General features: G+C 45.9%; 1 protein-coding gene across 1 annotated transcript; it reads left to right on the top strand.

Annotated features, from left to right (window-relative positions):
• Positions 1 to 9,611: 9,611 nt before the first annotated feature.
• On the top strand, positions 9,612 to 11,857 carry HOXA4 (homeobox A4). The gene is made up of 2 exons (XM_074267313.1): positions 9,612 to 10,250; positions 10,747 to 11,857. The coding sequence occupies exons 1-2, from the start codon at positions 9,656 to 9,658 to the stop codon at positions 11,085 to 11,087; spliced, it is 936 nt and encodes a 311-aa protein (XP_074123414.1). The 5' UTR covers positions 9,612 to 9,655; the 3' UTR covers positions 11,088 to 11,857.
• The last annotated feature ends 15,416 nt before the right edge of the window (positions 11,858 to 27,273 follow it).

Raw genomic sequence — 27,273 nt, 5'->3', positions numbered from 1 at the left:
AGTTCTGGCCTTTGAGATCTTATCCTTCCCTTTCCCCCACACCCGACCCCCAGCTGTGGGAACTAGGCCTCAACTGCCTGTTTATTTCAGTGGGGCTGTTCTCACCAGCCTGTGATTACTCAGCAATAAACTTTATGGCCGGATTTCACTCTGGTCTTTGAATTTCCAGAGCTGAATGAAAAGAGTAAAAGAACCTTTCTTTCTTTTCTTCTCCTTCCTTCCTTTTCTCCTTCCTTTCTCACTTTCTTTTTCTCTTTCTCTCTCTAGAATGACTATTTCAGTGCGTTTTACTCTGAAAAGGTGACAGAAACGGTCTATCTGGTTAGAAATTAGGGGGAAAAAATAGCACCTCTTTCTCCCACTTCCCATAACCCTACCCATTAAAACCTTGGCTCTGGAGTTTTGGGGGAAATAATGCAATTTTAAATGTCCAACTTAAAAGTCTTGCAGGGCCCTTAGGTTTGTTTTTCCTGACACTTCATAAAAAGGAATTTAGGGAAGAAATGAGTCGTTTGTCAGTAGGAGATTTCCGCCTTTCTTTTGTCAGCCCCTCACTCTGTTTGATCATGGACAATTTACATAATCTATGATTTTGAAAACAACCATTTCCAAAATGGCACCAGCCGTTCATTCTTTAGTGAAAAAGGATTGTATTTTTCTATTTGATCTCATCCTCCACCTATATTCACAACCTCCCTCTTTATCTCTCTAAAATTTCCAGGGCCTTTAAAGCCTCACGAACTTTATAATAATGTGACCTCATTCCGAGATGGTGTGCTTGGCTAAATTCTGGGAGCAATAGACTTAGTAAATAATCTCAAAGTCCCTTCCAAAGATATTGTTGAGTTCAGCCTAACTTCTCCAGCTGGTCTCTGGAATTAAACAAACAACAAAAAAAATCAAATATTGTCTTTCTTAATGCTCTCCTCACTTAAGATCTGGATAGCTTCCTACAAGCAATAACTTGAGAGAGCATTTTCAATTCTCCTGATAGGGGACTTGAGATTCAAGGGTTTTAAAAATTGCACCAAAGTTTATTGTATGGAGTTTATGTTTTGACAGAGAACATCCATCCAACAGCTGCCCACAGAATCAGGAATTTAAGAAGCAACATTTAAAGAAAAGCAAAGTTTCTAGGACAATATAAAATCTGGTTGGTCCTGACCAGTTCTTTTTGTTAGTTGGGGAAAACCTGCATCATATAAGTTACATTGTGTGATCCTTTAACGTGATCATTGAAATTCAAATATCTATACAGCTCAAGTAATTCAGATTCCTTTTAGATTTTTCCATTTCCCCCTTTTTAAGGATTATATGTATGTGTATTTGTGTGTGGGTGGGTGATTGTGTGTGTAAAATCTTGGTTCTTTGTTTTGTTCCCCAGACTTCCGCCTTCATTTTTAGAAAACATTAACTCAAGGTTTCATTTTAGTGTCCTTCAAGCAATCTAGATGAATGATTTGTTCGTGGCCGAAACAACAAACAGAAAGGGAAGTAGAGGGACCTTGCCATATTGCCTAGTGGCCTAATCAGAGGAAGTGTGTAGATGCATCTATGAATAGCTAGTTATCTAGAAAGCTGTGTGCATTAAATCCTGAAGAAGGTGACTTACAAACAGGAGTTTGTCTAATATCTGTTTCCAAAAACTATCCAGGAGCTCAACCGACTCCTCCAAAATATTAGTTAAAATTATTATCTTGTCTGGGAAGTTGTATTCTTTAAATAAATTAGAAGTTAAGATAGCCTCTTTTGTGGATACCTAGATCAACAAACTTCTGTGACTTATAAAAATTCTAAATTCAATCAGCATCATTTTAAGATTATTTAGGGGAAATCTCTCTCTCTCTCTCTCTCTCTCTCTCTCTCTCTCTCTCTCTCTCTCTCTCTCTCTCTCTCTCTCTCTCTGTCTCTCTGCCTCTCTCCCCACACCATCTATCTGTCTGTCTCTGTTCCTCTCTCCCTTCTGCCCTAGATTTAAATGGATCAGAGTAAAGACTATAGGATCTGGTTCTCTGCTCATTTTATTTTATTTATTCTATTTTTTTTCTTGATCCCTCTTGATTTGAATTATTTTATAGGAGGTAACTTCCTTTTTAAAGCCTTGGTTCTTTTGTCTTTACTAAGATATTTAACTTCACCTACTGACAGAAGGACAGAAATGTCTTCCCTGTAAAAGGAGAAAACAACCTAAATTTCCAGGCCCAGATTTTTTCCAGCCGGAAGAATGACAATATCCCTTGAACTATAAACACATTATAGGAAGCTTCTGGTCACACTTACTTATAGGTTGTTAAGTTTTCCATGGGCTTATTTCAAAACAGCACGCCAAGAGTCTGATTTTTTTCTTCTTTTCGCATGCCTCATTGTGGGTATTCTTTCAGAGAAGACTAGTAGTATTTCATATCAGAAAGAGTATTTTGCACTGGTGTCATTCAAAATATTACCATTTCCAGATAATAAGGGAATATATAATATATATACATACACATACACACCACACTGTGGATTATAGGGTGTTAAAGAGGAAAACAGACCTTTCAGTTTAAGTGGACCTCATGGCTGAGCTAGCTATAGGTAATTCCTGGCTTGCCCTTCCATAAAGAGGACAATCTAGACCATCTACAGGAGGTTTCCTTTTGGTCAACAATGGAGCTTTCTATAGTCATCCAGGAAAGGCCTCCCAGTGCAGTCTCTTCTGATGTGCCCCTAGGATGGTGGATGCACAGAAGCTCCCATAGAAAGTCACAAAATGGGGAGAAGGGTCCCCTCCTTTGGTATTTTACAAGAACTCCACCTTTCTCCGCTGCTTTTTCCTCTCCCTCCCTCTTTTCAATAATAATATTTGTTATGAAGGTTATTGGGTAATTATTGCGATTTTGTGAAACAGTCCTTGCTTGAGGTGAAGTCTGTCATCGCCAAACAAATGACAGCCAGCGCAGTTCACTGCCGGGTTAAGTAAATGCAGAAAAGATAAATCTGCACACCCTAGGAATCACCAGCAGAGCTCGCTTCAGACCAAGTTCACAGTCAACTCCTTTGCCTAGGCAAGCTTTCCCAAACAATTAGGTTTGTTGGGTCTTTATTTTTAAATAAAAGAAAAATGACGAATGGAAGTCCGGGCCACTACTTTCCCCTCTTCATTTCTCTCTTTTCGCTTTTTTTCAGTTCCCCCAACTTACCCTATATTTCCCTTGCAAATGTAATCATGAGCTTCTCGGAGTTAATCTAGTCCCTCCGCGTCGACGAAAGAGTTGGGAAATGAATTTGACAGCAAATACAATCTTGAAAGAGGGGAAAAATATATTTTAATCCTTCCTCTTTCCCCAAATACACTTTCGGGGGTGGGGGAAACAGCAGAACTATTGAAACAAACAGGGCGCCCTCGCCATCCTCAAAGAAATCAGAGGCATCGCTTTTGTATATCTTTGTGGTTAGGGCGTTACAACTGCGGGTCACAAAGTTGAGGGTCAAAAGTTTACGTTGTGCACCACTCTCCGTCATCTGCCCAGACAGAGCCTGATGTCAATGTTACAGCCGAGATGCAGGCTATCAACACAAAAGATAAAATATAGCGTCGAGTTTCGCGTGTATCATGCTATGGACTCCAGGTGAACTCTGGTGCTTGAATGACCTCAATTACTGAGCAAAGGATAGAAAATTCCTCTTTTCCAGAGGAATACGCGCTGTATTTCATCTTGAATTATCGGGCCACATTCTGAGGCACTCTGGGTACCTCGGAGGCAGCAGGTAAATAGGCTGCAGTTCCAAATCGCCTGCCAGCCTGGAAGGAAGGCTCGCCTGCCCCAGGGCTTTGTCGTGGACCAAAATGCACCCAACTCCTGGAAGTCGGATTTTATTTTATCTTTGAAAAGAACGTAAGCATCGAATGCTCGCCTGCAGCTCTCCCCCTTCCCCTCCGTGCTTCAGAAGACAGGAAAGTGGTACAAGGGAGATTTTTTTTTCCCCCAAAGTGACTTTAATTTCATTTTTTCTTTTCTTTTCTTTTCTTTTCTCTTCTTTTCCTTTCTTTTCTTTTCTTTTCTTTTCTTTCTTTCTTTCTTTTTTTTTTTTTTTTGGTGGGGGGAGGAGGAACAAGACCAAACTTCGATATATTCAGATTAAAAAAAACAAAAACAAAAACAAAAACAAAACAAACTGTCCTTCAATTCAGATGCTCTATCTGGAAAGAGAACTGTGAAAAATAGATAGCACCCCCCTCTCTGCCAAATCCCTTAAGAAATGTTCCTTAAAGTTCTGGGTTCCCCAGACTTGATGAAAAGACCCTCGGTGCTGTTTAGATTTCCGCTTCCAAGTCCCTACTCTAAAGTTATCGTTTGCCTTAAAATGTAAGGCAACTTCCACTCTTTACAAGAATAGCTCGACTATAGAAAATGGGACATTTGGAGCAGGGGACCCAAGAGTCATGGCGAAATCTCACTTGTTAAAAAGAAAAATATGATAAATATATGATTTTCAGCAAAACTTAAAGTTATATTTAGAAGGGGTGATGAGGCAGGGAGGGACAGTGGAAAAGCAAGAAAAGAAAAGAAAGGAAACAAGAATACATTGAGTACCCAATACAGGCAAGGGAGTCTCATTCATGTTCCTTAGCTGTATTTGCAAGCTAGAAAAAAAATCTGGATTGCATGCCACTGGGCACTCATTGTGAGATTCTCTTTTGGGGGGCATAGTTTCTCTAAGTTGACTTTAGGTGCTCACGAAGATAAAAGAAAAAAGCAAATACGAAATATTTATCTTGCTCAATCTACATCCAGGGGTCTGATTATTCTGCAAATGTAAATGATGCCTGTGAAGGTCCATGCAGGACAATCACTGCACCACTGAAGTGGCTTACTTTCTTTAGCTGGCCACATTCTCTGTGATTTTGGGAGAAGCAAAGGAAAGGTTTCACTTGTGGGGCCTTTCTTCATGGAGAAATTCCACACTTTTCTGAGTTGTGTGTAATTCTGACTTTTGAATCTGTGGTCAAGTGTGTAACTGCTTGATGCAAGGAAAGGACTCATGCCCGAGTTATGCATCAGTCTTGCACATTTGCTTGACCATATCTAGATTAGTGCTAGGAAGAAAATGAAAACCTACTCTATTCCTGACCTCCCCCAAAATTATGGGTCCTCAAGTGCACGTTTTCATCATGTTTTAGATCAAAAGTTTGTGACACCCCTTTTAAGAGTATTTCAATGACTATCAATATCTTTTAGGTGTTCTTTAAATTAGAAACTCACAGCAATTATACATTTCAGATAAAATTTTCCTTTACTCTGAGGCAGCACGTAGATAGATCATTTAGATGGTCAAAATTCATTTAAATTTGAATGTAAGTTACACTTCCCATGTCTGGGTTTTGTTTATTTTTTTAAAGCACAGCAAAAACAAATAGCCCTAGATACATCTCTACTGAAGGCTTCAATATTTTAAACCGTATTGCTGATGAAACTTTTTTTTTTTTGGAGGATGTCATGACTAATCAATCTTAAAATATGACCCCCTCTTTTTGGAACCCCAAAGTTTCTTGGACTCCTTTGCCAGTACCCAGTATTAAACAATGTGGATGGGTGAGGGAGACGGGAAGAGGGATCTTGGTTCCAAGGAACAAAGGACAAATACAGTCGATCCATTCCATAATGTGTATACTTCCCTGTGATCCCTCACCGCCTTGGTTTTTTCTCCGAAGGAGTGACCTGGGCAAAGCACCCAACTATCCAAAAGACACTGTATAGACCTTTGAGAACAGCTAAGTCCAAGGCCGAGGTGAACTTCAGGTCAGCGCGTCTAACAAATATGAAAATGTCGGCTGGTGAAGGGCGCGCCTTGTTATTTAACAAAGACTGTCAATGTGTGAGATTAATAAGAAACAAAATGCACACGGTGTCACTTTTCGGTCACTTTGAAAGTTGGGACAGGGTTGTATTCAAGAGGAAAGGCTGATCCAAATATATTCAAAATGATTCAAATCAGATTCAAACTAGGCTAAAAATGCAGTTCTCCTTTCTCTCCTTCTCTCTATTTGCTGCCTATTCCCCTCACTCTCCCACTATTTTCTTCCTTCCTTCCTTCATTCCTTCCTTTCTTCTTTCCTTTCTTTCTTTCTTCCTTCTCTTCCTTTTTCTCTTCCTTCCTTCCTTTCTCCCACCCTTCCTCTCTCTCTCTCCCTTCCTTCTTTCTTCCTTTCCTTTCCTTTCCTTTCCTTTCCTTTCCTTTCCTTTCCTTTCCTTTCCTTTCCTTTCCTTTCCTTTCCTTTCCTTTCCTTTCCTTTCCTTTCCTTTCCTTTCCTTTCCTTTCCTTTCCTTTCCTTTCCTTTCCTTTCCTTTCCTTTCCTTTCCTTTCCTTTCCTTTCCTTTCCTTTTCTTCTCTGTCTCTTTCTTACCCCTCTTTGCCCCCCCCCATCCCCATTTATGGTGCTTGAATTCAATGGAAAGTTATTTTACCTAATGGGATTTAAAGAAATCTTTTGTTGCACACATATTTTATCCAAGCACGTGGAATGAGCAGATGTGCTTACATGTCTTACAAAGAAGGGAAAACCCCTTTTCCCTACTTGGAATTGGATCCAGTTGGTATATGAAGATTAGACCTCTCCATTTCTGCTTCATTTCCTTGAATTCCATTCTCTTCTCGGGAGAGATACTGCTGGTAAACTTTTGGTTGTTTTATTAGTTGGGTTAGTAATGTCTTCCCAGGCTAATTATGGTGTCACATTTCTTGGGATAAAAGGTGTTTTAATTTTTAGAATCTATCTCTCTGTGACTTAATTTGGTTGAATGATGCACTGTTTTGCAAAGGGAGATACTGGTCGGATCAGAAGAGGTACCGAGGTTGTTTATTGCAGCCATAAATCTCGCTTTAAAATGTCAAAATGTCGGTGTCTGAGATAACACTTGGTGGTCTTGGCCGAGTTTTTGTTTATGATAGCAAACCAGCAAGACAAGTTACAGGCCTTAGGAGATCCCGAAGAAGCCCATCTCCACCGAGGAACAGAGCCACGTGAATAACAGACTCCAGCTCGCCAGTTTAGGCCGATTAGACACAAAACAGGGCTGCTTTCTTTTTTAATCTCTAAAAATAGCAGCATCGCAGAAAACTGCAGTTAAACAACACAAATTTTAGGGTTTAATGCCGAGAAATCATAATAAACAGACACAGAAAAAGCCTAAGAAGGCAGAGTTGATGACAAGAGGAAAGATGCAAGATTGCGCGGTTTATTTCTGCAGGGTGGATCTGTGGTTCTGTTTACCGGCTTGCCTTTCACTGCTAGAGCTCATCCCGAGAACGCACGGAGCGGCTTTTTTGAGAGCTTTCCGGGGAAACCTGGATATTTGATTAACCGTTATTTTATATGTATACACACATACACGCACGTGTGTACATACATACATATACACACGTGCACACATACATGTATGATAAATCCCCTTGCTTTTATTTTAAATCTTCCGTGCCCGCGGCGAGCAAGCCTGTATTCGCCTCCTATTTCTCTGTGCTTTTCTGGCTCCCCATCCCAGGCCCAAAGTAGAAAATAGCTTCGAAAGCTCTTTGTTTTGATTTTATTTTGGTTTTGGGTTTTTTGGTTTTTTTTTTTTTTTTTTTTTTTTTTTTTTTTTTTGCAGATTTGGGAGATCTTAGAGAAAAAGCCAAAAGGATCTTTTTCTTGAGCCTCTTTTCCTAAATTAGTTTAAAGATTAGTTGACTATAATAGGCTTTATGTGGCTAAGCATTAAACGTCTATCTATCAAATGGCTATATTTCAACATTCAGTAACTCCTGTGCTAACTGATATAAATGGAGAGAAAAATGATATTTCTTCTGAAGTGTCGCTGGGATTTAGGCTCAAACTTTCTCTGTCTACCTTGGAAACTCAAGGGGGGAGGAAGCTTGTCTTCCTAATGCCCTTTGAGAAAGACTCCTTCTGGAAAATCGTGGCCTGGCCTTGTCTTTGTGAACAACCAGTTTGTTCTCTATTTCTGTGTGAATCGAACGGTCTGCCTGGATGGTCAGGCAGGCAGGTGAGGAGAGGAGGAGGAGAGGAAGGGAGAGAGGAAATGAAATGGAGGGAGAAAGAGAAAAGAGGGAAAAGAAAGGGGAGAAGAGGGGAGAGGAGAGAAAAGAAGGAAAGGGAAGGTGAGGGGAGAGAAGGGAAAGGGAAGAAGGAGAAGGGGAGAGAAGAGAAGGGGATTGGAGAAGAGAGGAAGAGGTGTGTGTGGGGAGTGGGGGGGGGGGGGAGAAAGCAAGGTGTGTGCTTGATCCAGAGAAGGAAAGAGAAAACCTCCATGTATGCATGAGAAAAGCAGCTTTAGTATTTATTTCCAAGATCAACCCAGGGTGGAATTAATAAGTAATTTATTTGTTAATAATGCAGTAATTAGTTTAACCATCAAATTTCAATTACCCTGTGGTAGGCTTCAGCCTCTCCCCCAATCCCCTCCCCTGCTTGAGGCAGACCTCAATCCCGAGCCGACCGGCAGATAGACAGCCCAGCCGGCCGGCCTGGCTCTCCCGGCTTTCGGCAGGGAAGGCAGAGCTTGTTAGGGTTGCGGACTTCCAGCGCAGGGATCCTTCCTGTTTTTTCCATGCACTTCCCAAACACACACAGACCCGGTCATCCGGAGGAGGCCGTGTCCTCAGTGGGCTCAGGCCACCCCCAGTCCCAGCCCCAGATTTCCCTTTTCTCTCAGCCTCGGATTAGTCAAGGTTCCCCCGACTCCAGCTGGGAAAGGACAAAGATGACTCAGGGAACTGGGGCTACAGGCCCAGGTGAAACTCCTCAGGTGCCAGAAGGGCCACCAGATCTGTGTGTGGAAAAGAGGGTCCCTTTCCTATATGGAAGGCCACACGGGAGGCTACGAGGATGGCGACACCTCTGGGCCTGGGGAAGGGCTCCAGGACCTCTGGGTGCGTAGGGTTGGTGGTCCAGGAGGGACCTTTGTGTAAGGCAGGGAGCAGGGGCGAGAGGCTGGGTGAGGAAAGAAAGGTTGGACTCGCCTGTGGGGGAGGGCGGGGGGACCCCTTGCTTATGGGGAGGGGGAGTTGGTGAAGAACTTAAGTGTGGACGGAGAAGGGAGCTATGACCAGGGTGCACGGGAGGCGGAGGTGGGGGCGCGATGACCTTGGAGGCTGCGAGAAAAGGACCGTTTTGGGGATGTGGGAGATAGGACCGTTCTGCACCGGTCGCGGCCCCCCATCCATTCTCCTCCCTCCCCCCATAAAATCGCGCGGGGTGAGGACCCCAGTTGACCGCCCCCTCTCACCCCTCTCCCTCCCCCACGCCTAGGACTGGGGCATTCATCATCCAACCCCGAGTTTCCTGATCCGGGGCCCGCGCGCGCCGTGCCCCCATTGGCCAGCAACGGGTCACGTGCGGGGAGGGTGGGGGGCCCGAAGGTGCTGAGGGGGACGGATGGGGGGGAGGGGACGGGGCCCGAACTTTGTCCTCCGCTGCAGCGCCGGGGGAGGGGGAGGGGAAGGGGGAGGGTGCGGGAAGGGGGAGGAGAGGCATTGGGGGACGGGGGAGGGAGAGGAAAGGAGAGGAGGAGGGGGGCCCGAGGGAGGATGGGGAGCGAGGCAGGAGGGGGAGGGGCCTCGGCGAGCCCAGAAAAACGACAACGCGAGAAAAATTAGTATTTTTGCACTTCACAAATTAATGACCATGAGCTCGTTTTTGATAAACTCCAACTACATCGAACCCAAGTTCCCGCCCTGCGAAGAGTTCGGGGCGCCCGGCGGCCCCGACGGGGGAGGCTACCCCCCGCCCCCGCAGCCCCCGCAGCCCCCGCCGTCCCCGCACCTGCAGCAGCCCCCGGGGGCCGGCCGCTCGCCCCCGGGCTACTACCGCCCGCCGCGGGCCGGGCCGGAGCCGGGGTACCCCGCTCCCGCGCCCAGCGCCGCCCTCTACCCCGCGACCGCCGCAGCCGGCGCCCGCTACCCGTACGGCTATGGCCGCGCCAGCCCCGGCCGGCCCCGGCACGAGCAGCCCCCGCCCCCGCCACCCCCGGCCCCCGCCGGCCAGAATCTGCTCGTGGCCAGCCATGTCCTGCCGCCCCCGCAGCCTCAGCCGCACCCAGCTCCTCCTGCGCCCCCACCCCCAGCACTCCCCCGCCGCAGCGAGGCAGCCCCCGCCGCCGCGGGCAGTCCCCCGGGGTGCCCTCTGCTGCTGGCGGACAAGAGCCTATGCGGCCTGAAGGGCAGCAAGGAGCCCGTGGTGTACCCCTGGATGAAAAAGATCCATGTCAGCACCGGTGAGCGACGCCTGGGCCGCAGCGAGGGCGGGGGTGCTGGGGGGGGCAGGGGCCTGGGAGGGCCTCGGGGCAGGAAGGGGGACCTACTGCCCTGGCAGAGGAGGTGGGGGGGTCACTGTGCGTGTGTGTGCCACCTAATCAAAACGTGAGAAACCTTTTGTATCCGGGGTCCCTTTATCGGGAGATTTACGAGACGCCAAACTGTTAGGGCAGTAATTATAGCCCCCATAAATTGAATTGCCCTGGCAGCGGCTCTGGGCCATGTGTCTTTGAAGCTTTTCTTCAGCCCCAATGCCCAACACCATTTTTTATGGCTCTCGCTTGTTTTCCGTTGTCAATAGCCTGTGAAACATTTTCTTTGCCGTATGTATTCTTACGTGAACTTGGTGTCAGGTTATTATATAATGATCTTGTCCAATTGCTCCCCCCCTTCTGTTCTTCCTCTTCCTCCTTCTCTTCTTCCTCCTCCGCCTTCTCCTGGGCCCTGCACGCTCAGTCAACCCCAATTACAATGGAGGGGAACCCAAACGTTCCCGAACCGCTTACACCAGGCAGCAGGTCTTGGAGCTGGAGAAGGAGTTTCATTTTAACCGTTACCTGACCCGGCGGCGTCGCATCGAGATCGCTCACACGCTCTGCCTCTCCGAGCGCCAGGTCAAGATCTGGTTCCAAAACCGGAGGATGAAGTGGAAGAAGGATCACAAACTGCCCAACACGAAGCTGCGCTCCTCGGCTCCGGCCGCGGGCAGCCAGTCCTCCAAGGCACAGACTCCGGGCCCGCACCTTCACCCCCGCCACCAGCCAGGTGCCTCCACACCCAACTCCTCCGCGCTATAATCGCCCACACCCTCAGGCCCATTTTCCTCCTCCCTGCCTCTGCCTTTTCTCTTCTGCCCCTCTTTCTCCCTCCCCCTCGGTTTGGACCAAAAATAAACACCAACACAGCACCCAACCGCGCGTTTGTAAATAATAAAGATGAGCGAGAATGAGAGAAGACACGATCTCTGGCAGAGGACAGGTTGTCACCTGGATCTGGACCCCTAGAGCAGGCTGGCCGGCCTACCAGGGCGAGTGTTTATTTATGGAAATGCTCACCGAGCTGGGATGGGAAGTTCGGGACCTAACTAAGGACGCCTTTGAATGCAGTGTTTAAAAAATAAAGTCCTATCCAGTGGTGACTGGAGTTGTGCAGTTCTCGGGAAATGTCTACCTACATCTAGTGCAAACAAAAGAACCGGGCCCTTCCTCCCCCCCCCCCATCTTGTGTTCCCTCTCCCCCAGCAGCTTGCAAAAACTGATACTGAACAGAAAAGGGAAGAGGACATTTGGAAAGTCATAAGGTTATTTAATTGGTCTCCAGGTGTATAGTCCCTAATGATATTTGTGACACATTAGTTTCTCTTTATCTCATTTATTTAAAATATTGTTAGAGGTTTATTGTTGTCTTACTCTCTGGCCCAGCTCTAACTGGCAAGAGGGGGCCCATTTAGATCCACGTGAGACTGTAAATTGTGGGTTTTGGTGTAACTGTATATAGAGCCAAGTGCTGAGAATAAATCCTGTAAAACAGCAACAACAAACCATGATATTAAAGGCTTAAAACAACTGGTTCTCGTGTTTCCTAAACTTTCTGGTGAGGAAGATATGTCCTTGGATCGGGATAAGCAACTAGTTTGAAAGATAAGGGGGTCTTGGGTCTAATGTAATGCTGCTCGCCAAAATCGTTTTCTTAAGTCTCCGACTTGAGAGATAGAGATGGACAGCAGTGAGATAGAGATAGAGATATACTGACCTAGAGAAAGAGACAGATAAGAGACAAAGAGGAGAGAGAAAGAGAGAGAGAAAGAGACAGAGAGAGAGAGAGAGAGAGAGAGAGAGAGAGAGAGAGAGAGAGAGAGAGAGAGAGAGAGAGAGAGAGAGAGAGAGAGAGAGAGAGAGAGATTCTTTCTTCCCTAGCTGGCCTGAACGACGATTGAAAAGTTTAAAGGAAAAAGAAGCTCTTTGGCAAGGTTTATTTCTTCTCCCTAGCTATAGGACTAGATATAGAAAAGGCTCCCAGCAGCTGTTTTGCCCTGGCCGAACCATACACAACCATAATCACACTTGAAAGTAAGTGATCATTTTGATATTTATTGCCGAACAAAGCTTATCTTAGGAATCAGGATGGGGGAGGGGGGGAGCTGGCTCTTTTAAAGATTCTGTGAGCTAAATACTGATTTATGATTTTGGGAGGGAGAGGGGACTGTTTGAAAAAGAGTTAAATTAAATTCTCCAAGATATGTGCCTCCAAAGTTTTGGTCCAGAAAGATGGGCAGATGATGTCACAAAAGGTTATTCTCTCAATAGTAGTTAGCCCCCAAGATTGTGAGAGTCCCGGGGTGCCAACTCTGGGTTCTGGGGTGCTTCCCTGATTTCACTGCCTGTAGATCAAGACAATCAGAATGCTACATACAAAAAGAAGGGGGGAAGGGACCAATCATCCAACCTGGCGAGGAATCCCGAGTCATTTTCTTATGCTCCTCAGATTAACTCCCTCTGCAATATGAAAGGAAAAATACATTAGCATCAGAGTATCCTAGAATTGTCTGCGTGTTCAATGAGTGATAGGCTTTTAATGAAAAAGTTTGAGCAGGGCCTGGGGTGATGATGGTGGTAGAAAACCTTTTCAGAATTAGACCAGAGACATTTTAAGACATTTGCCCATCAGTAATTAATACATTTAACTAAAAAGCAGGAAAGCTATGTTTCTTTTACATGTTATCATTTGTTAAAGGCGAATTCTGCCAGCTCTTTAATTATGAACGAAATAGATCTGAGAATGAGACAACAGTCTCATTGCTCAGAGCAGCTTCCATTTCTCTGCCATTAAAAAAATATATATCTTGCCACTAAAAATTAGGGAGGAACAAATAAACACATCCAGAAGTCATCCAAAGTCCTGAAGTGAACTGTGTTTTATAAGATGTGAACTGGAAGCACTAGGTTGCTCTAAACCTGGGCTTCAACTTCTTATTCCCCTCCCCCAACTTGTAAAACGAAATTAAATCACGCTGAAAATAGCAATTTTGCCGAGAATCATTAATCACCTCATACAATAAATACTTCTTTGTAATTCAACAGCAATTCTGAAAGGCATTCTCCTGGAAAAGTCTGTGGAGGAGCAAAGGATGTCCCTGGAAAAAATGTGGTCATATATAAAGATGGAAAATCTTGGCTATCTCCTAAAAAAAAAAAAAAAAATGCAGGCTCTCGGTGGAAAAGAAGTGCTGGTTGCAGTCTGTTATGGCAGATTATCATCCTATAAGGTAAATGTTCCTATTTACCCTTTGTGTTCTGAGGCTGGGAGGTGTCTAGAAATTAACAGGCCTTCCTCTGTGTGTGTGTGTGTGTGTGTGTGTGTGTGTGTGTGTGTACACTCTGGGGAAATCGAGTGTGCATGTGTGTGCATGTGGGGGGAGCTCTTTGGTGGAATATCTCGCTACACCCTGAAAATGAGGTGGAGTGTTGAGACCATTTTTAAAGCTAAAAATTTTGAGCCAAAATGCCTGAATAATTAAGTTCAACTTGGGCTTTTTTTTTTTTTTTTTTTTTTTTAAACTCGAATTACCTGGATAATTATCTTCACTTGCCACTTCACTTAAGTCTGTTATAGAACCTGGTCCTTTGAACCAGAATGTTATAATAACTTAAGAAATTCTGCTTCAGAGTTTAAGCCTTTGCATTCTCCTTCTTTTGCTACGGCAACCGTAAAAGGTCACTGAGAGGACAGATTTTCTATCCCATTAATTGTTTTTTTTAGAGAAGCCCACTGGCCCTGGGGACCCTTGACCTTTAAAGATAGTATTCTAAGTAAGCCCTAAAGCTCTCCTCTCCCTCTAAATATCCCCACATTTTCCCCCTCTTTCTCCTTCCCTTCCTCCCTCCCCCTTTCTCTCCTTTCTGTGTGTCTCTCTCCTTGTCTCTCTTTTTCTCTCTCTTCCCTCTTTCCCCTTCTTCTTTCTCTGTTTCTCTCCCTTTTCCCTCTTTTTTTCTTTCTCTCCTTCCTTTACTTTTTTCTCCCCCCTCGCAAACACACACACACACACACACACACACACACACACACACACACACACACACACACTTTAGCTTTAGTCACAGAGGAAAGCCATAGAACATCAGAGCTAAAACTTTTGTCAACATCTGAAATCAACCTAAATCGGATCGGAGACACTTTAATTGTCACAGTTTGAAGCAAGTGCTTAACACTCTCCCCCCTGAAGGAAAATGGCAGTTTGCAAGCTCTCTTTCCTAGTTTTTGCTGAAATCTATGATATACCCGGTGTTTTATTACAGGAGGAATTCAACTGTGACAGGCAGAGTACAGTACTTAATACCCAGAATAGAGCTCCATGGGAAGATTACCTAGATATATTACATTTAGGGTGGGTGGGTGGGTGAAGTGAGCCCTGTACATAGCTTCCTGAATTTTATACAAGGGGAGCTCCTGGGGTTTTTCTTCATTCTCTCTACCTCAAACCTCCTTCTGGCCCCTCTCCCTTCAGCATCCTTCTCACCCCCTTTTCTTCTTACTCCTCCCCTTAAAGTCTCAGAGATATTTGTTATTTTTCAGTCTTTGTATCATTTTATTCTAGCAATTACAATAAGGAAACAGATTTACTCAATTTAAAATAGAATTGTAAATTCAGTTCATTGAATTTTATTCAATTCAATTAGAAATTCAAAGAATTTGAAAAATCAGTCATGAAAATGGGGACCTCAGGTTTCCTATGAGAAAGTGGGAAGGAATCAGAGGGTTTATTCTTCCCCGTCTCCATAATGATCTCTTTGCTAGATATTTATTCAATTTAAAACACCACATACACACACCAAGGCCTAATCTACACCCCCCCCCTACCCTTCCTACTGGTATAAAAACAATTCCACTAGCCATTTCGATGAATTTCTGGTATTTCTTGGATGTCGAAGGAGATGTGTGGTTTCTGATTCCTTCATACTACAAGGCAGAGTATTTATGATGACTTGAGACTGATCCCAGCACCTAGCCACACTCTCCAGGGCTGGACGATGTTATGTGGAGCTCAGAGCAAATGTATCAAATGCATGACATAGCTCTTATTCAGTATCTAAGGGCAAAAGAGGGTGAGGAAAGAGTCACTCTACAGCTGGAGAGCCATATAACAATGAACTCAGCTCATGTCCAGTCTTAAAATTAATGGCTAATTTTACCCCCGCCCCCGTTTTCTTGGCATTAATAATAGCCAGCAACTCTGTAGTGACTTCTGCATCTCTGTATAGGTATGATGTGTCTATGGAAGCCCACATCTAGACACACGTGTCCTTTGTCTGCCAGCACACAAGCTTGTCAGCGTGTGTGTGTGTGTGTGTGTGTGGGGGGGTGTTATGTCTGACCTATTTGTGCAGAAATCTACATTCACAATGGCCAGGTCCTAGAGAGTCATTCTTTCCAGACACTAGGGCAGTTAAGCCAAGGAACAACTTCACGTACTCATCCTGGGCTTGCTGGATCCAAAGATTTCTGTATGGAGATCATATTATAAGAGGCAACCTGAGAAACCTGCACCATTAAGGCAGCAACCTTTGGCCCAGAATTTCCAGTAGGATTCAAAGGACTCAGGTTATATCTAAGAAGGAGGCAGTACGATGATTATGGCGGCTTACTCACTCAAGACAGACGGGAAAGTCACCCCAAGTCCTAGAGATCTGGGGACTGCCTAAGAAAGGAAAAATGAAATGCTAGGGAAGAGAAAGGTGTTGCCTCTGCTCTGGGGGTGATATTGAAATGGTAAGCTTTGGAGTGTCACGTGACTCATTAAATAATTAATGCAGACAGGCAAGAATGGATCTGTGCTCGTCAGCATCTCACTCACTAGGAATGATACTCTCAAGTGAAACCCAACTTCCTAGTTGATAGATTTCCAAATATATATTTAAAATTCACACTCAGATTTATCTCGAAAGACTTTAAACTCTTTTAAGAGGGGGCAATAGGGATTCTGCTGGTGAGTATGGAGGGATCACGTAGTCTTCGTTCTCATTTGACCATTCCTCGGATATTTTCCTGTGGGTTGGATGAGGGAACAGCAGATCCTGGGTGGATGGGGGGTGGGAGTGGGGGAGCAGGATCAGCCCTTTGGCTTTGGGTATCTCGTGGTGGTCACAGTCTCTCTTTTGTGTCAGAATGGGCTGATTATTTTTGGTAATGTTTTCATTCACTCTGTGGACTGCTGGCTGCTACAAGGCAGGAGCAAAGCTTTGTCCCGTTTTCTTGGAGCTAATAAATCACAGCCCACAAGAGCAAGGCCCAAAAAATAAAGCCAATTCCTGATTCTGAGGGCTTGGGGTGAGGAAGAGAGAGAGAGAGAGAGAGAGAGAGAGAGAGAGAGAGAGAGAGAGAGAGAGAGAGAGAGAGAGAGAGAGAGAGAGAGAGAGAGAGAGAGAGAGAGAGAGAGAGCACTCTATAAGGGAAAAGTAGTCAGGGGCGAATTTCTTCCTGATTCATTCATTAGTGGGCATGATTTATATTCGTATCAAGTTGGGGAGCCCACAGTGTGGATTGGCCTTCCTCGGGTAACAAAGTAACAGCGACAATCATAACAATAATCATTATCTTGGTCATCCGTCTCATAAATGGCATGGCAAATGGCGACTTAGCAGTTTCTTTCTGGGAGAAGTTGTGTTGGAAGCCCTGACTGGAAGCGCCAGACAATGAGTAGTGTGTGTGGCTACAGAAGTAGCCAGAAGTGGCTTTCCCAGATGCAAATGGCATATTAAAGGGGGAGGAAAAGACTGCCAATAAAGTATATTGCCATTTCTAACCGAATATTGATTACAGGTCAAAAGAGATCAAAGAGCGACTAGGGAGGGAAGCAGCAGGCTGATTTGGAAATAAGGCGAGACGAGTGGAGAAGAAGGGTGGGTGGGGGGGATGGCAATGCACAAGTCAAATGCTGGCTCTGTCCACTTACTGAGCAGTCTAAGCGTCTTGGGAAGGCAACTTTCACATTTCAATATTGTTGGACAGTCAGTGGGAGAGGCAGACAGTGACTGCTACGGCGGGAGATCAGTCAGCTCTCTCAGCGGGCTGGGCTGGGGTGGAGGGGACACGCACTGGAGGCTGGAAAGAAAGAGGAACGTTGAAAGGGATGGAACTCTGAAGCTACACAATGAAACTTTCTTCCCGAGAAGTTCTCTCAAGACAGACTTCAGAGCTTTCCAAGGCATGAGCTGGAAGATCCCACCATTCCCGTCCCTCCCTCTTCAAAGTTGCATGCTCACCACATTGCCCTTTGCTGGCCAGGCAGAAATTCAGGGGTGCAGTTTGGTTGCAAATAATGCATGCATCTGGCTTGTTCTACAAGCGGGGAGGTGTATCCAAAGAGCTCCCTCATTGGCGTCTTGTAATAATATTTTTCAAGTGGCTGCTTCGGGCTTCCCAGTCTCCAGCAGAAGTTCGTCTAAAGTCTGAAAGGTCCAGCACAGCTGGGCCCTCTTGTCAGGCCCCAAACACGTTTGGCTCAGAGATGAAGAAGGCTGGGTTTGAATAAACCAGAAGACAAAAACTCCCGCTCACAATGCTGTGCCCGGCTTGCAGACTGGAGCCCCAGTCAGAAACTTCTCCAACGACTAGGGAGGTTTCGAGTGTCTGCTTGCTCAAACGCTCCCCACTCCCAAAGAAAACCCCACGGCTAGCCTTTGCTAGCAACTGAAAATCAAGCATGCTTTCATATCTCCAAATTTAGGGGCGACAGAATAGGGCATAGCCCAGACTGGCTGAGGGTAGAGAATTCCCTCTCCTCTGCCCATCGTTCTTGCCCTTTTCCATTCCAACCCCGCCCCCAAGAAAGAAAGAGAAAAAAAAAAAAAAAAAAACCACAAGAAAATGGGTGTGGAGCTAGGAAATGTATTTATTTATTTATTTATTTATTTTTAAGGATTAAATTATTAGATGTGTAGGCTAGATCCTAACGGGTGACTAAAGTCAATCTGGGAGGAAAATCTGGTGACTTTTTGCTTGTGAACTCATCATGTACCGAAGGACGATCTTGTACTGCACGCCCCTCACTCCCCCGACTCTCCCCTTCCCTCCCAGCCACGATTCACCCACTGCTGTCTGTTTGTCTGCAGAACTGCCTGGGTACCGGGAAAAATGACTGAGCGCCTGGGGCAGGAAGCCATTCCATGATCTGATTCAAATCTGAAGAGGTAAGAGAAGCTGCAAATGCCGAACCTCCGTGGCGTGTCCTGAAATGGGGTTGACATGGACTTTCTTTTGGGGGTGGGTTGGGGGGAGAACTGAGAGATCTTTTTTTTCCTCCTGCTGCTGAGGGGAAGGGAGGAGTTCTGATCAATTTTTAACCCAGTTGGAATTTTCTGGCCAGCTTCTATTCATCGCCCATCGCCGGCGAATGCCGGGTCTAGACAGAGAAAGAATGTCTAGGAATCGGAGCTGTATGTACAGGAGCGTTTAGATTATGGGGCGGCTGGAGACCATGCGAGTAAAGGGTGTGCTGTGGGCCGGTGTGGTTAGCTAGCGCCTTGTCGGTTTCCTTCTTCCAACTAACCCCAAACAAACCTCCACTTGGACTACAGCGATTTCCAGACAGTGAGGACCGTGAAAACAATTGGAAACAATTGGGACTTTTGGAGGGAGGTGATGGTGGTGGAATTGAGTGGTGATGGAGGTGGAAGCGGCTGTTCTGCTTTCTGGGTTGCTTTTTGCAGACCCTTACGAGGGAGCTTAGGAGCTGGAAAAAAAAATCAGAGTCATGATTCAGTTTTAAGGAAACTGGTTTCAATGCCCCCACTTTTCCCCAAGCTTCCCCTTCCCGACTTTTCCTTCTTAGACTCAGAGATCAGTGAGTGACACTGGCATTTTGTATATTTAGGCCTTCTCGACTGTGTATATGTGACCGCTATTCCTTTTTGGAGGGGACAGAAAGTTGCATTGGCTAAGCGAATGCAGTGGTCTTCAGCGGGTTTAAGATTTTCTTTTCATATTTAAGGCAAGGGAAAACCTCTCTGGAATCCTTTCAAGTTCTCACTGAAGTTGTTTGGGATGCAGGAAAGTAATTAGTGTGGTTTATTACCTTGTAAAAGGGTCATAAATTCAGGGCCTATGCGGGGTGTCTATTGGAGGGCTGGGGTAGCCCTCAGAACCCTCTCTTTGCACAGAGCTGCTGCTGAACACGAAATGGTCTCTTTGTTCTTTGGAGGATTGCTCCTTTTAAGCTAGGCACAAATAGGGAGTTTCAGAAAAGTCTGTTTATCTGTATATTTCCCAGGCCTAAATCTTCCCTGACATTTGCCCTTCTCCTACCCTCCCCCATCCTATCAGTTTATGACTTCTTTCCAACTTATGATGAATCAGTCTCTGTGCTGATATGGTTGGTCTTTGAAGTTTGATTTCTATCGGATACAAAGTGAAGCATCTTAGTAGATCTAAACACCTCTAGTATCAGCTACTTTGTGTCATGTGCCTCTACCCAGATCTATTTAGGATATCAGTTATCAGCACCTTTCCCATTGTAATGTTCTCATTATATCAAGAAATAGCTTCAGGAATCTACCATAACCTTCAGTGCCCAGAAAATTTAGTCTGAATGCATTGCACATGTGCCTGAAGAAATATCCCTAATAAATAATGATGTTTCTCTCCCCACTTTAAGGAGAAAAGGAGAGCCTTCTTTACCTGGTACTTAGGGAGAGAGAGAGAGAGAGAGAGAGAGAGAGAGAGAGAGAGAGAGAGAGAGAGAGAGAGAGAGAGAGAGAGAGAGAGAGAGAGAGAGAGAGAGATATCCAGGTTAACTACAAAAAGGAAAACATCTTGTAAGTATATTTACAGTGGAGAAACTAAATTGTCATATTTGAATGTAAAAATCTTATTAGTTTTCCTGCCCTTTTACAAGGCACCTCTATTGCTTTTTGTTATTTCATTTGCCTGGACTCATCCTTAAGTTTCCCTCACTCACTCCAGAACCAGACAGCCAATAGAGTTTAGTTCTAGGAAAATGTAGAAGTTGGCAGGAGGGAATGTTATTGTGGAAGGATGGAATATAAATTTGGGAGGAGTAAGAAAGACTTTCCCCTTCTCCAGTCTGTCCCAGGAGTGATGGATGCAGTGGCATGAAAGGGGACAAAGTTGAAATGCTTTCTCTCTCTTCCATTAAAAGAGTGTGATACATACTAGAGCTTTCCTAGGACTTGAGAGTTATAAGGCCCAATGAAAAGAAATGGATAACTTTCAGTTGGATTTTTCTTGGCATCTGCATCCTAGGCCAGTGGGGAAAAAGTCAGAGCACTACTCTTTTGCTTAAGTCCACCCTCAGGGAAATCATTTCCCCTTCAAGTTCTACTTCCTTGAAAGTCATTAGACATCCCCTCCTAGTTTTTTACAAACTAGCCCCACTCCACTCCAAGATGTTAATTGTTAAACAGAAGTTTGGGCATTAACTTAGTGGTTAACAGAAATGAGGACCTTCTGGGGACCTGAATTGGGAAACCCAGCCCCTTTCACTAGCGTTAAGGCATTTAGCTGAAGATGTACCTCTGACTTATGATGGTGATTTATGGTTGTTGGAGTTTCTGTTTGCTTGGGAGTCTAAGGTCTGAAACCGCCTTCCCTCTGTCCCCCACTTGGGGATACAGCATAGTAGAGAACACTTTTTGTTTTGTTTTTATTAAGCTTTAGTACTTTTTCCAGGCTCATATTCCATTTCAGAGACTTGGCAAGCCATCAGGATTGGGGAGAATGTGGGGTGGAGAGAAGAGGGTGTCACTATCTTTCCTGGGAGTGAAGTAAGATTTTTTTTTTAAATCAATCTTAAATCCCAGCTGTGATCATTTTCGCTTTCAGTTCACTCCTGCAGCTGGACTGAGTCAGTCTAGTTAAACCAGAATATCCCATGGAGGCACAGAAGGGCTTAGGCAAGAAAGAGAGGGTTACTAGCTGAGCACACTCAATTTCACTAAAGATAGGGATAGGCTTCAGGGCTGGACTCTTTTTTAAAAATGTTCAGATGACTTATTTGCTAGGCTGGTTACCCCATCGTTATAGATGCATAGATTCAGTCCCCTTCTCTTTCCCTTGGGAAGAAAAAAGAAATAATATGATGTCTCTGGTTACCAAAATTGGGTCCTATTTATAGATAGGAAGGTAAGAAAGGGAGAGTGGGGGGGGGGGGAGTACAAAAATAGAGTTCCAGAACTTAGTAGGAGTTTCCTCAGAGTTAAAGGAGAAAGGGTTAAGAAGGGGATTGGAAATATTTTCTTACTTAAACCCTGGTCACTGAGTGTTAGAATCAGAGCAGTAAGGACCCAAGTGTCATCAAAGTGGAAGGATGAGGTCTGGAAGACTTAGAGCCTTCCATAAGCCTCATTTGGCTGGGGGAACATCCGTTATTTTAAATCATTTTCTCTGTTATTGGATAAAGCATTATGGATGTTGGAAAGGACTAAACAGTCTTAAGGGAAGTCCTTTGGATATTCATGCAGATAAGGCACCAGCTTATTTTCTAGGTTAACTCAAGGGACACAAGTGAAGGTTTTCTTTTTTTTTTTTCTTTTTTTTTTTCTCTCTTGGACAATTAGATCATTCCCTCCCCGCCCCCCTTTGCATTTTTCATCGTTAGAAACCTATAATTTCGTGTAGCACTCAGCCTGAGCATAGGAAATGCGTAAGCCCAGGTTCAACGGGGATGGTCCCTACAGAGTTTGAAAAATTCAGATCCACCCCACCGGAGTCAGGCACATCCTTCAGAGCCTGGGCTCCCACAACTCAAAACATCTCAGCTTCCAGGAGACGCATCTGCCTTTGTCAGGTAAATTACAGGCCCTTTCAGCCACCCGGGCCGCTCTGTTGTACCGCGTGGGTGTGGAGCAAGTTCCACACAATAGCGTTATAGTGGAGCCTGTGGGGACGCTGGTCTGGCAATCAAGTGACTCATTAAGGAGTTTCCTTATCGAAAGCAAGGGATCAGCCTTTTGATTTATTATTGGAGCAGGGACCAGATGAGGCTCTGGCCCTGCCAAAGATGCGGGGTGGCCTTTGCTTACCAGAGGAGCAGGGGCTGTTAGAAAAGTTGAGTGGACTCACTGAATAGGGCAATGTTGTTGTTGTTTTAAGCCCAACTCTAGTTAGAGTGTGTATAAAGAAATAAAAGTGAAGATGGGGTGGGAGGGAGCAAAGGACGGGGTTGGAATGGAATGAAGCTGTCCCAGTAAGAGTACCGGCTGGCACTACGAACTTCCTGGTTGCTTCCTTCCTTCCTACCTTCTTTTCTTCTCTTTCTTTTCTTTTCTTTTCTTTTCTTTTCTTTTCTTTTCTTTTCTTTTCTTTTCTTTTCTTTTCTTTCTTTTCTTTCTTTCTTTCCTTTCTTTCTTTCTTTCTTTCTTTCTTTCTTTCTTTCTTTCTTTCTTTCTTTCTTTCTTTCTTTCTTTCTTTCTTTCTTTCTTTCTTTCTTTCTTTCTTTCTTTCTTCCTTTCTTTCTTTCTTTCTTTCTTCCTTCCTTCCTTTCTTTCTCTCTCCTTCTTTCTTTTTCTCTTTCCATCTTTCTCACCACCTCTGTCTATTTGTCTCTCTATCTCTCTCTTCCTCTCTTTCTCTCCCCCCCCCCCATTCTGTTCTGCTGGAAAATCTAGTTCCATCAATGATTCCCTATTTCAAATAAAAGGATTTAAGTTGACGCGTGACCACGTGAGCACATAATGCAGCGCATTATTGTGGCATTTGGAGCGGACACCGAGGCGGGCTTCTTCTGTGATTACGTGATCCCAGAATCTGTTCTGAACGAGAGCTTTCCTTCCCCCCCTCCATGTCCTCCCCCCACCCCCACCTCCCTTCTTCTCTTTCCCCTTCTCCTCCTCGGAGAGCTTTGCGTGCTGGCTGCGGTATTTTAGGGCTCATGGACAGATTACTGCCGAGCTGATGGGACGCGAGGCTTCAGGAGGAGGATGGATTTGGTTTTAAGGTATTTCCGTTGATTGTTCGCTTCTTCGATAAATTATTGCTGATTGAGGTAAAGGTCAGCCCAGGAAGCTCAAGGGAGTGCGCGGAGCAGAGGGCAGTGGCCTGTTCTTTCCCCCTTTGTCTTGGTTCAGAACTGAAAACCGTCCCGAACTCCCCCGTTAGCTCAGCAAAGCCAGAGTTTCTTTTTCAGGAAACTGTGTGTGTGTGTGTAGGTGGTGGAGGAGAAATTTGGGGGCTGCTCCATGGGCCTCATCCCCTAAAGGAGCCTTCTTTGACTCCTCTATTCTGTTATCCTTTCTAGAATGTGTTCGACTTCCAGGAGCTAGTCCAAAGGAGAAAGGAAGATCTTAAGCTAAGGCCTGGACAGTTGGGTTTTTGTTGGTTTGTTTGTCCAGTGGGGGTCTGAAGGGTGGGGGTGAGGGGGGCCTCTTTTCTGTTTTGTTGGAGGCGATGGACTGGCTGTGGCTACAGTCGCTGGTGGAGCCGGGAAAGGGAACTGGCTGAGTGCAGTCGTTTTGCTTCCATCTTATCTGGGATGGGGCTCACTACTGTGTTTACTATCCGGGTGCTGGACTCACCGTTTTCCTGAAAACAGTACAGAGGAAGTCCAAATCGGGGAGAGAGACTCCATTGTATTCTTCTCTCTATTCTGTGCCCCCGAGATGGGATGGGAAATCGAACCATCTCATCTTTGCAGAGAGAGTAATAGAAAAAATAAAGGGATAGGTGGGTTGGGGACAGGGGCCTCTGGCTTTGGTTTCTCCTAAAAACTGTAGAGGAGCCTGGAGACCCCTGGAGTCTCCTTGAACAGTAGGACATGGTCCCTGTTTTCCTGGTCTCAGAAGACACTGAGTTGGCAGATCTTAGGCCCTGGACTCCAGGTTCTCAGTCGAAGTATGAAATGAAAAGCCAGGATAGGCGGCAGAAGCCAGCTCTGATATAGGACGAGAACCGAGCCGAGATTTATGGCGCTCCGAGGTCCCTGGCAGAGACCCCGGGGAAGGCTGCTTCGGAGAACTTAACCTGTTTGTCCCAAATTCGCGGGCAGTTTCCCTACCTCCGTCCTAAGCTTGCTTTGGGAACCCAAACGATCTAGGGATTCATGAAGAAGCTAGGCTTGTCTCTGGTACTCTTGTGGCTGTAAGGAAGGGATGGTAGATCAGACCAGACTTTGGAGGTAGATCTGAACAAAAGCAACCCTTTCCTTCTTTTTCATTTCATCCTCAATTTAAAAAAAAAAAAAAAGTCTAATCAAGTTTCCCAGCTTTAAGTAGTATTTTCTCTCTCTCCCTCCTCCCCATCTCGCAGGGCTGCTCACCCGCTCCCCGTTACCGATTTCATAGGTAAACATGTTTTACAGCGGCTATTTTAAGTGGCCTAAAACGCCCCTTGAAAATAAAATGTAAGCTTTAATTGCAGTTCAATTACTTGTCAGCGTTTCCTATGATTTATGACCCAGTTCGGGCGCGTTTTTGACCCAGTTAAGGACTCATAAATAATATAGTTTCACTAGGAAGAAAGTGAGAGCAAGCGAGGTTTGTAGAACTGCCCTTTATGATCTGTTTAGTGCTGGAGAGTCGAATGGATATCAAATGAGACTCTGCTTCCCGGCTCTCGAAGGGAGCATCCGCACTGAACAAAACGCGGCGGATCAGTTTACAAAATTCGCTTCTCCGGAAAAGGGAAAAGGGAAGGAGATCAGCCAGAGCAGATTAAAAAAATCTCCTTCCTCTAGACACGGCCTCATTGCCCCTCTCTTAAGAATGACCTGGATATTGATCTCAGCCCGCGTTTTCCTGCCCTGAGTGGGATTTCGATCCCCGATTCCTGCCAGCAAAAATCGCTCTCTCCCCCCTTCGGATCCCGAACACGGCTAAAAGGAAGCGCTTCTTAGCTTCATGGGGAAATTCCTCTCCCAGGAGCTTTGTCCCATTGCAGATGAAACCCCGAATAGAAGATTGGAAGCGGTCTCAATCTTCTCAGAGAAGTTTGCTTTCCTACTCTTCGAGAGCCCCGCAATTGTAGCTTTCTCGGTCTCAAGGCTGGGCGAAAAGGTTTGGAATTGCCTAATTTAGCTTGTTTCTTAGGGAAAGGGGAAGCTGGTTTTGAATTCGCAAGAAAGCTCGAGAGAAAAAGGCAGAAAATATATGCGAAAGAAATTGGGCTTTGCGAGATCAGAGCCCAGCCAGGGACTGGTGGGGCGGGGAGAGGAGGAGAATCTCGGAGCCGATAAATCTTTTCAAGGCTATTGCTTTTATTTTGGTCCAAATAAATAAAACCCAAAGCAATTGCGACGTAAAAAACCCCCAAGCACGGACGAACCAAATGATTGTTAGAAATCCACCATCAATCCTTTCAAAGTATCCGTTTTCTTAAGTGACCTGAGGAGGGGCGCCCGTTTTTGCATCTCTGGCCGCCTTCTTCCCGAGATGCCAACTCACCCCTTCCCCTTGCACGCCTATGGCCCACCACTGGCCCGAGCAGAAAAAGTCAACGAAGGAAGCACCTTTGTGTGCCCCGGACCCCTATTCTGCTGCTTCGGAGGTGCTCCGGGGAGGCTGAAAGCTGCCCCCGATCCCAGGCTATCTATTTGAGATTCCCCCCTTCCCAGGGAATTTTTTTTTTCCCTTTTTTTAAGCTCTCCGGGTTAGAAGCACCTAGCTTGGTCTCGGGAGTGACTTTCTAGAGTCTTCTCCTGGCCCGCTCAATTCCCAGAGAACTCGGAGGAGGTCGAGACATCCCCCAGTCCTCTTTTCCGACAGCAGCCCATCTCTGTGCCCTCTCCCACCTCTAACCCCGGCCCCGGCTGCTTAGCGTCCTCCTCTTCTTGCACTAAGTTTCTGGCAGCTTTCCTTTCGTTCCCTGCAGCTAGTTTAGCTGGAAACGGGGAGCCAGTCGCATCAGCAGTTTGGAGGAGAAAGTGCGGGGTTGATTATTGACCTAGCCTCTTTTCTTCCAGGGAAACATCCAACCTGGGGGTGGGCTTTTGGCTTGAAGAGAAATTGCAGGCCAGCGGATTTTTCGGCCCCCTCTCGCCTCGCCTCCTACGCGACCCGGCTTCTCCTTTCATGTTGGGCCGTCGCAATATGCCATAAGGAGCAAGTGTTTTCTGTTTTAGTTCTCTGTTTACAGCTTTGGTGCATGAAGTCATAAATCTTGCCTGGCCATAAATGACAAAAAACCATTGGTATGCATGAGCGGCCGCCCTGGCCTGAGAGCGCTTTAGCTCTGCTCCCTTTCCCCCGGCTTTGTTTGGGCTCTAAGGTGACACTTTGGCTCCTCGCGAGTTTAAACATACTATTTATATTTTTAACACCTTCCTTTGAGCAGGATGGGACCGCTGACGCCTCGGAATTACGCCCAATCTCCATTTTTCCCTTGCCGCCACCTAGGACACCCAGCAGGCCCACAGAAAGCGGCCTTCTGGGTCCCCCTCGAATCCCCTGCTGGGTCTGAGGCACGTTGCGGAAGGGAGGGTGCCGGGAGTGTCCACTCTGAAGGGGACACCCTGGCAGAAGTGCATCCCCACGCTCCCCTCCCCCTGTCCCCCAATTGGAAAGAATAGCTGGGAGCTCGCGCTGGGACCGGTGCGAAACACACCATCTTTGACATGCTGCTCTTAAGCCGTAAATTGCGGGAGAGTTTAGAGGCCCGGCCACACAGGCGAGAGTCTAGGTGAGCCCCATCCCAGGCACGGCGGCCGGATTGGCGTGGAAATCTGCCTTCCCTCCCCCCACACCCCTCAGCTCCCTACTCCTCCTGAGGCTGAAACTGCTCCACTCCTTCCCATGTAAAAATACAGTCGAATCGAGCGCGAGCTAATGATTGACCTAACAGGACTCTGCCTGACCCCCTGGCAACCCTGGCTAAAAGCTGGGGAAATGGAGGCCCACCTCTCTTTCCCTGGAAGTTGGGGATGGTGCAGGGGGGCCGGGAGAACGTCTTGCTTCGGAAGTTAACCACTTAGTGTCGGGGAAACTTTGGTGTCCCCCACCCTAGTTCCTCTCCGCCCCCCTCCATGGCCGAGCGCTATCT

The sequence above is a fragment of the Sminthopsis crassicaudata genome, chromosome 5 (assembly GCF_048593235.1).
Source record: "Sminthopsis crassicaudata isolate SCR6 chromosome 5, ASM4859323v1, whole genome shotgun sequence".
NCBI lineage: Eukaryota > Metazoa > Chordata > Mammalia > Dasyuromorphia > Dasyuridae > Sminthopsis > Sminthopsis crassicaudata.
This window is presented reverse-complemented; position numbering and strand designations above follow the sequence as displayed.